This window comes from Mya arenaria, chromosome 4 (assembly GCF_026914265.1).
Source record: "Mya arenaria isolate MELC-2E11 chromosome 4, ASM2691426v1".
Classification (NCBI taxonomy): domain Eukaryota; kingdom Metazoa; phylum Mollusca; class Bivalvia; order Myida; family Myidae; genus Mya; species Mya arenaria.
Window position 1 is genome coordinate 50,556,165 of NC_069125.1, and position 9,061 is coordinate 50,565,225.

General features: G+C 40.0%; 1 protein-coding gene across 1 annotated transcript; it reads right to left on the bottom strand.

Moving 5' to 3' along the window:
- Positions 1-640: 640 nt before the first annotated feature.
- LOC128232469 (N-acetylglucosamine-6-sulfatase-like) lies at positions 641-8,504 on the bottom strand. The gene is made up of 12 exons (XM_052946036.1): positions 8,248-8,504; positions 7,250-7,309; positions 6,903-7,103; positions 6,441-6,506; positions 5,141-5,239; positions 4,788-4,955; positions 4,458-4,540; positions 4,044-4,162; positions 3,620-3,723; positions 2,647-2,853; positions 2,162-2,272; positions 641-1,354 (listed from the first exon to the last, which is right to left on the bottom strand). The coding sequence occupies exons 1-12, from the start codon at positions 8,386-8,388 to the stop codon at positions 1,202-1,204; spliced, it is 1,512 nt and encodes a 503-aa protein (XP_052801996.1). The 5' UTR covers positions 8,389-8,504; the 3' UTR covers positions 641-1,201.
- Between the last annotated feature and the right edge of the window lie 557 nt (positions 8,505-9,061).

Below are 9,061 nucleotides of genomic sequence, written 5' to 3' on the forward strand. Positions count from 1 at the left end.
CAATGCCATTGATTCCATCCTTTACTGGCAGTATGTTCCAATTTAGTTTTCACCTATTAGTATAAACCTGTCATCTTGTTTAATTATTCAGTAACTATTTTGCCTAGAACAAACGAATGAACAAAATGCTGTTACTTTTATTGTCTGATGGAGAATGTTAATGGCACTTTAATTGATGTTGTACATTTCTTAAAGGTTACTCCATTGATTTTAAAGTTTGTGTGTGTGTGTGTAAGTTTATTTACACTCATACTCAGGCTAGGCCCATTTGGTGAGTGCTCCGTTAAGATTGTTATAGTCATGTTAGGTTTAGCATAGCACACAGACAGAACGTAACATTGGTTAGAGCTACAATGTACCCTGGTTCTTGAACATGCACCAGTATATGGCAATGTCACAGTGGGACCCCATTAATATCCCTCCTGGAAGACGATTTATTTTTGTGGTGCGGCGAGGAATCGGACCTGCGACCCCTTGATTGACAGTCAAATGTGTTACAACTCGGATGATCACTGATCACCCACAAAATATTCAAACAATTCAACTAATTTGTTGTCAATTTGAGGGTGTGATTTTTTTGCATTGAAATCATGTACAATTACTTAGATGAAAAAGCAACATACCAATTCTTCTCATTTTTTATTCATTTTTATGCTGAATGCTAGCACTAGTAATTGTCATAGAGATTTCTATGGAAGGGTTGAAGAATGGGCTGTACAGTTCATAAATACTGCAACTATTTGTTTTAGTAATAAACACTGATGACCCAGCCACATAACAACTTCCTGTGTCTTAAGATACTAGTATTGTAAATTGCTTCATATATTTCAAATGGCTGGCCATTATTGTTTTGTGTCTTCGGTAGTGATTAATTCAAACATTTACTTTCTTCAGTATCAGTCTCACTCAAAGATAGTATGTTAGCTTCATAAGCAAAACCGAACCTTGAACAAGTCTTTTTCAAATATATCATGTGTATTAACATGTATATATAAATCCACAATATATCTTTGTACACATCAGTTAAGTCACATATTTGACACAGTTTCTTTATACAATTACCACATTAAATATGTATATTTTCAAAGACAAGTACATGTTTAAAATGCTTTAAATGATATGATAGTACAGCTTAAGACAAGATAAGGCAATATTCAAGATTTGCAGTTGATGAATTAAATTAATTTTCAATGTCACAGTGTCAATGTGTGACAGTATAGCACGCGCTCCCCTCACAGTCCACCAGTTGCTGTAACTGTTTCCGGAGCGCCGCCAGCCGCGACACCTCCATGGATGGCGCCAGGTTATTGAACTCGTAGGGGTCCGTAAACGTGTCGTAGATCTCCACAAAGTCCTGCGAGGAAAACAAAAGTATTCCCTTTTTAGTTGAATTTCATGATTATTTTGCTACACTTGTTTCATTGTTAATGGCCAGGATGCTTTTTCCCATTCACTGTTAGTTCCCGCGGATCATAGATGCTTTTTCAAGCCAGCAAATTTCGTATGTCTTACATTAGAGATGCACTCTTACTCACATATAAGATTTATCCTAATAGATAATATTGTTTTATATACCAAAACGGATGAATAAATGTCAAAAACAATTGTTCTTATGAAGGATACCGAGTTAAATTTGAAAGAAATGAGCATTAAACACGGTATTTCAACCTTATGAGACTATAGTAAACCACAGTAAATATTTTAGCAGTCACCAATCATTTAATATTTTTGCGCTTTCTGCTATTAAATACACGGTTACAATCTTGTTATCAGTAATTAATAATTTCTATAACTACATTATTTACTAAGTAGTTAAAGGTTTATCAGTCAAAATTGATTTTTGTTATACATGTTTATGTATTCATTTTGAATAAGAGTGTCACTTAAATAAATGCAGATGATAATCACAAGTTACAAAACCATACAAGAAGCTTATGAAACACGGATACAGCATAAAACCGCCATTGTCTCATTCCTTGTGCGTTTCGCTCTAAGCCCACATATTTGCCTCGAGTGCGATGCTTACAGAAATCCAAATAAACAGAGGACCAGAAACACTTTAAATGGTTGCGAATTACTGTTTTCACAGCTTAAGATTTCTTTTTATGACTCTTAATTGCAATGCAACCATACTCTGACGTCATAAAGTTCCATTCCCTACCTCATCATCCTGTAGCTGGCAGACCTTAAGCATCTTGCCCGGAGAGCGCTGCAGCATGCACGAGAAAGTGTTGTTCAGACTGTCCTCGCACACACAATGGTTGTTACAATTCTATCAAGGGAAATGAACGTCTTATTTGGAATTAACTAAAATTGTGTTGTATCATGGAAATGTTGACCTAAATTCTTCTCTCTTTTGCCAAAATGATATTCTGATAGAAGGTGAGATTGTTAAGAGATCATTCTTGTGAATCAAAGAGATTTTCAAGTTATTTTATTTCTAATTTTCCCAATACCGGCGAAATTGGTCTATTGATATTACTAAGTCTTAAGCAATGGTAACAATTTTCAAAGGCCGCTCGGAAATTGCCAACGTTTCAAATACAGTTACTATATCTATTGACACAACAATGTCGTCCCGGAATATTTAAACTACTCAAACTAGAGATACGTGGGCATTATTTAAGGCCAATACGCAGCACTCACTGACAAGTCTTGGTTATCAAACTTCGGACAGGCCTTCATCGTATCCGTGTGTTCCCCGTAGTGTTCTATGAGCAGCGTGTCCCTGTAGGGGATGGGTCCGGACCCCGGATGTAGAACCGCCTTGAGGGAAATGCCGTCCAGGTAGATGGTGTAGTTAAGCGCCAGCTCCATGAACGTGGGCGCCAGGTCGATGTTTGCCACCAACATCTGCGTTATATATGAAATTCCATTTAGACAGGAGTTTGATCTAAACGTTGGAAGAGATGGGTGCTTTACCATGTTTACGTCTGATGTAATAATGTACAACAGTCGCAGTATGCACCGTTTGGTGGTTGATTTCTGCCAAATGGCAGGATGAACATAGAAAAATACGCCATACGGCAGAGCAAGAATACGGAATAATAAATCGCTATGTTTCCGCACCGCTACACAGACAATTTTCGTATTTTCGCGCCACCACTTGACATGTTGTCGTATATTCCCCTCACGGTAAGCATGTTCAGAACTATTACTACGCGAAATTTCATGCTAAGTCAGTAATTGACAAGCCCTATTTTTTAACCAATACCTGACTGTTTTTGAACGGATGTTTATTTATTTAAATGAAATTGACTTAACTTCTCTCTGTATGAGAGCATTGCTTCTGGACGTTGAAAATGAGCTTGCAACCAATTTTCCGAAAAAGCGTTTCAAGCTTAAGTATCTTATTTCGCTTAGCCAATTAACTTACTTAAACTTCATTTTAAATAGAAAAATGGCTTACCGTGATCTAATATTAAACAAAAATCAAACGTGTCAAAACTCTTTAAAAGGAAGATATTTCTCGATTCGTAACATACAAAACTAATGTGCTGAGCTTGGTCCCGTTTTTGAGGACTTAAGATTGTTGAGCAATTTGGGACTGAAATAATGGTTTACTTGTAATTATCGTGCATGTATTCTCTTTTATATCAACGGATATTGCTATGCATACATCTGACGTCTGATTAGGCTTGATTCCTGGCCCCCGGACCATCAGCGGGACCCGGATGTCAAACTCGTACAGCTGCCTCTTGTCAACTGGCAACCCGAACTGACCTGTCCAAAAACACAACAATTGAATACTTATACAATCCTATACAACGGGGTGCATCACGCGAGTATGGCTACTTAGCACTTCAATGTATAATATAATAGTTTGTTGGGAAGATACATTTTTCTGATTATTTGGTTTAAAATAAACACAGGTGTATGTGAAATTCTTGAAATGCTGCACGAACTGTCAGAACGAACAACATAGGTTCTAAATACGTTCAAACCTTGCACGGGAACGCATGGACTTCAAATAAGAATTAAGGTATATGCCTCCGATTAGAAAATACCCGAAAGTACTAAATTATAGTACTAAATGTATGTACCAAGATGGAAGCCGTTGTCTGAGGAGAAGAAGATGTATGTGTTATCGAGGGCGCCCTGACGCTCCAAAGTCTGAACAACTTCTTCCACCATATCATCAACGGACAACAAGGTCCGCCACCTGCAAGATGGTGACACATGTGTGAGACATTATAATCCAAAATGTTGACAATGGTAAGCTACATGCTAGAGAAGCACGACATGTGATCGCTACCCTAAACAAATCACTACTAGAGTAACTAAAGTAAAAACTAAGATGGATGGATGATGCCACAGTACTGTATTTATTAAAAAAATTCAGCTAAATGTATTTCGTTCTAACGGTGGTTGTTGTTTGGTTACAAAGTTATGGTTGAGAGACACCGGTCAAAACATCCTAATTTACATTCCCAAGCGCAATGTTCTGGTGATGTTACCTCCTTCTGAAAATGTTATCGGAACTTGCTACAGTGTCATTTGGCATAGGTACAACCGTTTGTCTTATCAGCCAGTGCTTGTCCTGGAAAATATGTATGCAGTTGAACTGAAACATGACCTAAATATTCTTTCATATTCTGCGGATATATTTGATGCTAGATTTAGTAATGCGTATTTTAAATTATCATCGTCTAATACTTTGTATGACACTTAATTTGCCAAAATTTCGCGATTACAATAAAACGTTTACACAGGACAGAGTCTGGAGAGTGTATGCGTTACCGTAAAAATAATAAACTTTTTTGGCGAAATCCTATCAAGAGTACAACCTTTCCTCTGACGTTGTAACTGCCTTCCCGGGGCGACATCTGCTCCGGAAATGAGGTGTTGTACTGTGGGGCAGGGGTGTCGGGGCCGTGACAGGCAGGGGTGGACAACATCATAAAAAACGGCGCCGATTTATTCCGTTTCTCTAGGAAGTCTATGCCGCGCCGGCGCTTTGTAGACAAAACAAGCAATTTATGCTTTAGAAACTAGTATGCATGTCTTCTGAATGTTTTCATTAAAAATATGAGAGTTTAATAAACAAATGTGTTGTCTTAGTTGCTACAGCAGAATTGTATCAATTGGAGGAAAGCAATATGACTTAAAAACAAAGAGTATTCTTTTGTCAAAGACTTACAATTAGGTCGGTGAGGTAGTCCTTTTCATAATCTGCCTGATGTTTCTCTTCCGTGCCGTTCACAGACAAACTGTAGTCGTAGTATTTGGAGTTACCAACCTAAAACACAAACGTACACATGTATATTCTTTGAAAAAACCTAACCCGACTGCTTATATATAACAGAAAACTATAGAGTGATATGAATTACTTTCTTTCATTTTCCTTCCCATAACTGGTGTAGCTTGAACGGCATAAGTATGATTCAAACACATGGCCTCGTTTGTTAGAGACAGAAACATACACCACTAGACAGGGGATGACCTCGTAGACGTGAGGCAAACACATACACCACTAGACACGGGGTGACCTCGTGGACGAGAGGCAGACACATACACCACTGGACACGGGGTGACCTCGTAGACGTGAGGCAAACACATACACCACTAGACACGGGGTGACCTCGTGGACGAGAGGCAAACACATACACCACTAGACACGGGGTGACCTCGTAGACGTGAGGCAAACACATACACCACTAGACACGGGGTGACCTCGTGGACGAGAGGCAGACACATACACCACTAGACACGGGGTGACCTCGTGGACGAGAGGCAAACACATACACCACTAGACACGGGGTGACCTCGTGGACGAGAGGCAGACACATACACCACTAGACAGGGGTTGACCTCGTGGACGAGAGGCAAACACATACACCACTAGACACGGGGTGACCTCGTAGACGTGAGGCAAACACATACACCACTAGACACGGGGTGACCTCGTGGACGAGAGGCAAACACATACACCACTAGACACGGGGTGACCTCGTGGATGAGAGGCAAACACATACACCACTAGACACGGGGTGACCTAATGGACGAGAGGCGACACATATACCACTAGACACGGGGTGACCTCGTAGACGTGAGGCAAACACATACACCACTAGACACGGGGTGACCTCGTGGACGAGAGGCAAACACATACACCACTAGACACGGGGTGACCTCGTGGACGAGAGGCAGACACATATACCACTAGACAGGGGTTGACTTTGTGGATGAGAGGCAGACACATACACCACTAGACACGGGGTGACCTCGTGGACGAGAGGCAAACACATACACCACTAGACACGGGGTGACCTCGTGGACGAGAGGCAGACACATATACCACTAGACAGGGGTTGACTTTGTGGATGAGAGGCAGACACATACACAACTAGACAGGGAAATAATTTTCTCCCATTTAATTTTCAAGAGACATTCATTACCAAAATTAACGCGTAATACCGATTGTTTGTGGGTGTATTTACCAGGCCGTTCCAGAAGTCCCAGCCCGAGGGAACATGTTCAACACCTCCTGCATCTGGCATACCGTACTGGAATAGGACCAACATAGGCAATTAACATCAACACTCCCGAGGGCATTACTTTCCGTAAACAAATAAGTGACATTCATGTGAACATGGTGAGCAAATTATCTAATAATTGACCTTGTTATCGCAGTGGTTAGCGCACTCGCTTCTCAGCAAGGGTTCGATTCCCGGCATGGGCGCATGTGAGTTTGGTTTGTGGTCAACAAGCCGGACAAGTGGGTTTTCTCTGGGTACTCCGGGTCCCCCCACAACACAAGACCCCACTCTCGCGCAACAACGTGCCAACGAGAGTGACTTAGTATAAGCTGTCATAGCTTTCTCTACAATCGCTGTAAAATACATATTGTTTAGAGTAATGATGCCATTGAACAAGAACATTTAATGACACGAGAATCTAACCTGGTTGAGATATTTTCCTGCGAAGAAAGTGGTATAACCGCGGAACTGGAGTCTTGGAGGGAACATGTACTCCTCATCCCCGCGCCACCCCTCGCCGTTACAACCACCTTCAACGGAGTTGTTAACGGCGCCGTGGTTGTGAACGTAACGTCCGCTCAGGATGCTTGACCGACTGGGACAGCAAAGTGGGCTCACTGTGAACTGTCAGTAAGGAAGGAACGCCAGTTACGTTTGATTTTTTCCCTCAAGTTTATTATCGTATGCCAACAATCTCCATAAAAACTAAGACTTTTGTACACTCGTACGGGTAATATAACGTTGAAAGACCTCGGAAAATGTCGGCTTACCATATTTTTAAATACGATTCCTTGATCTCCAATGAGCTTCTTTGTCTTAACCATCGGCGTCTGTAAGTAAATAAGGATGAGCGAAGTTTATTTAATTTTAAATGATATTCAAGGCTATATTAGTTGTCGACAATATAGTTTTCAACGATGTTTGTGCCTGGAAGACACCTCTGTGATATAGGACCTCTCTAGTTAATGACTCAGTATTACGTAGATATATGCAGTTTTGGAGTTTCTATCACCTCATTTCCGCAATAATTCAGTCTTCTTTAATAATTATTATTACCGTCGTCATTCATACATTAAACAGTTTCAAATGTGTTTATTCTGCATAAAATCATAGATGGCATTTTCAATTAACAGATGGTTTATATGTGTGTTTATTCTACAACCTATTTACTCCCGGAACTATTCAAATGTATCAATAAAAGCACTCAGAAGGAATAGGCTTACGTATACCTGCTTAATTGTGTTATAATTTGGTGTTCTTGAAGAACAAACCCCATTTTAGATGTTATGATCAACAAGATCAAAGGCCTTTTTTAAATTTATGTACACCATATAGTTGCTGAATACATACACAGTTCAGTTGCGCATTTTAAGTGTCTTTAAAGGCACATACATTGTACAACAGAAGGCATTCATCCATGTTTTACCATATCCATTGGATCCTACCATATTCATTGGACCAGATCAACTGCTTGTTAAAAATTAATACGATAAAAAGCTAATTTTCTGGAAAAAAAACAAGGTTTTTTTCTGCGGCAGTGTTTGTGCATTCAAGCTCTCCATGCGAGGTGCAGGATTTGCTCATTATTCTTTTATAACTTCAAAAAGTTCGGGTTTACTGGGAAGGAGGAGAAAATGGTCTTCGATACCTTCTTATTATGTTTATTATTATATACAAAAACAAAAATATGTTTCACAATCTCTGACTGATGCTGCTATCTTTGTATGCAATATGAGATCGTATTTATATAGTTCGTTAAGCCACTCACCTCTCCTCCCATGGTGACATCCTGATCGTCTGTCAACACAAAAACGATATTTGGCTGGCTGGGCGAATCCGCACATTGAGCTACACCCATTGCCACACTCACCAGCAAAAGGCTTACAAGATTTGCCTCACTATGCTGCATCCTTCCTCTACGGAACCTTTGTATTAACTCAAGTTTCTGTCCAATTTAGCGTACGTCAAAGCACTGTTATCGATGTATAATCCCGGCTTCAGTTGTTATAAGTTTATACGGCGTTGGGACTCAGATAATGCTCCGGTCATGCATAATATGATATAATGTTAAATAACTGAAATTATCAGTGTGAATATTACAAGTGGTCATAATCCTTGGGCTGTGTTATCATTAATTCAGAACAAACTATAAAAACAGCATAGTGTACAGTTTATGTTGAGGTTAAGTACTTAAAAACTGGTTAATCCCAAGGTCAATACCAGTTTCACAGAACGCTCCAATGCGGTAACAACATCTGATATGTTAAGGCATTTGGTAAACTAGTATTTGCAGTCTGTTGTTTTGTGCGTTATGCCTTGTACCTCCACACAGGGTGTTCGTTATGCCTTGTACCTCCACACAGGGTGTTCGTTATGCCTTGTACCTCCACACAGGGTGTTCGTTATGCCTTGTACCTCCACACAGGGTGTTCGTTATGCCTTGTACCTCCACACAGGGTGTTCGTTATGCCTTGTACCTCCACACAGGGTGTTCGTTATGTGTTGAACTATTGGGCTTCTCCCTGTAGTTTCCATTGTATTGTTTTAGTCATTTCTTTTCATGTACTTAATATACATAAATC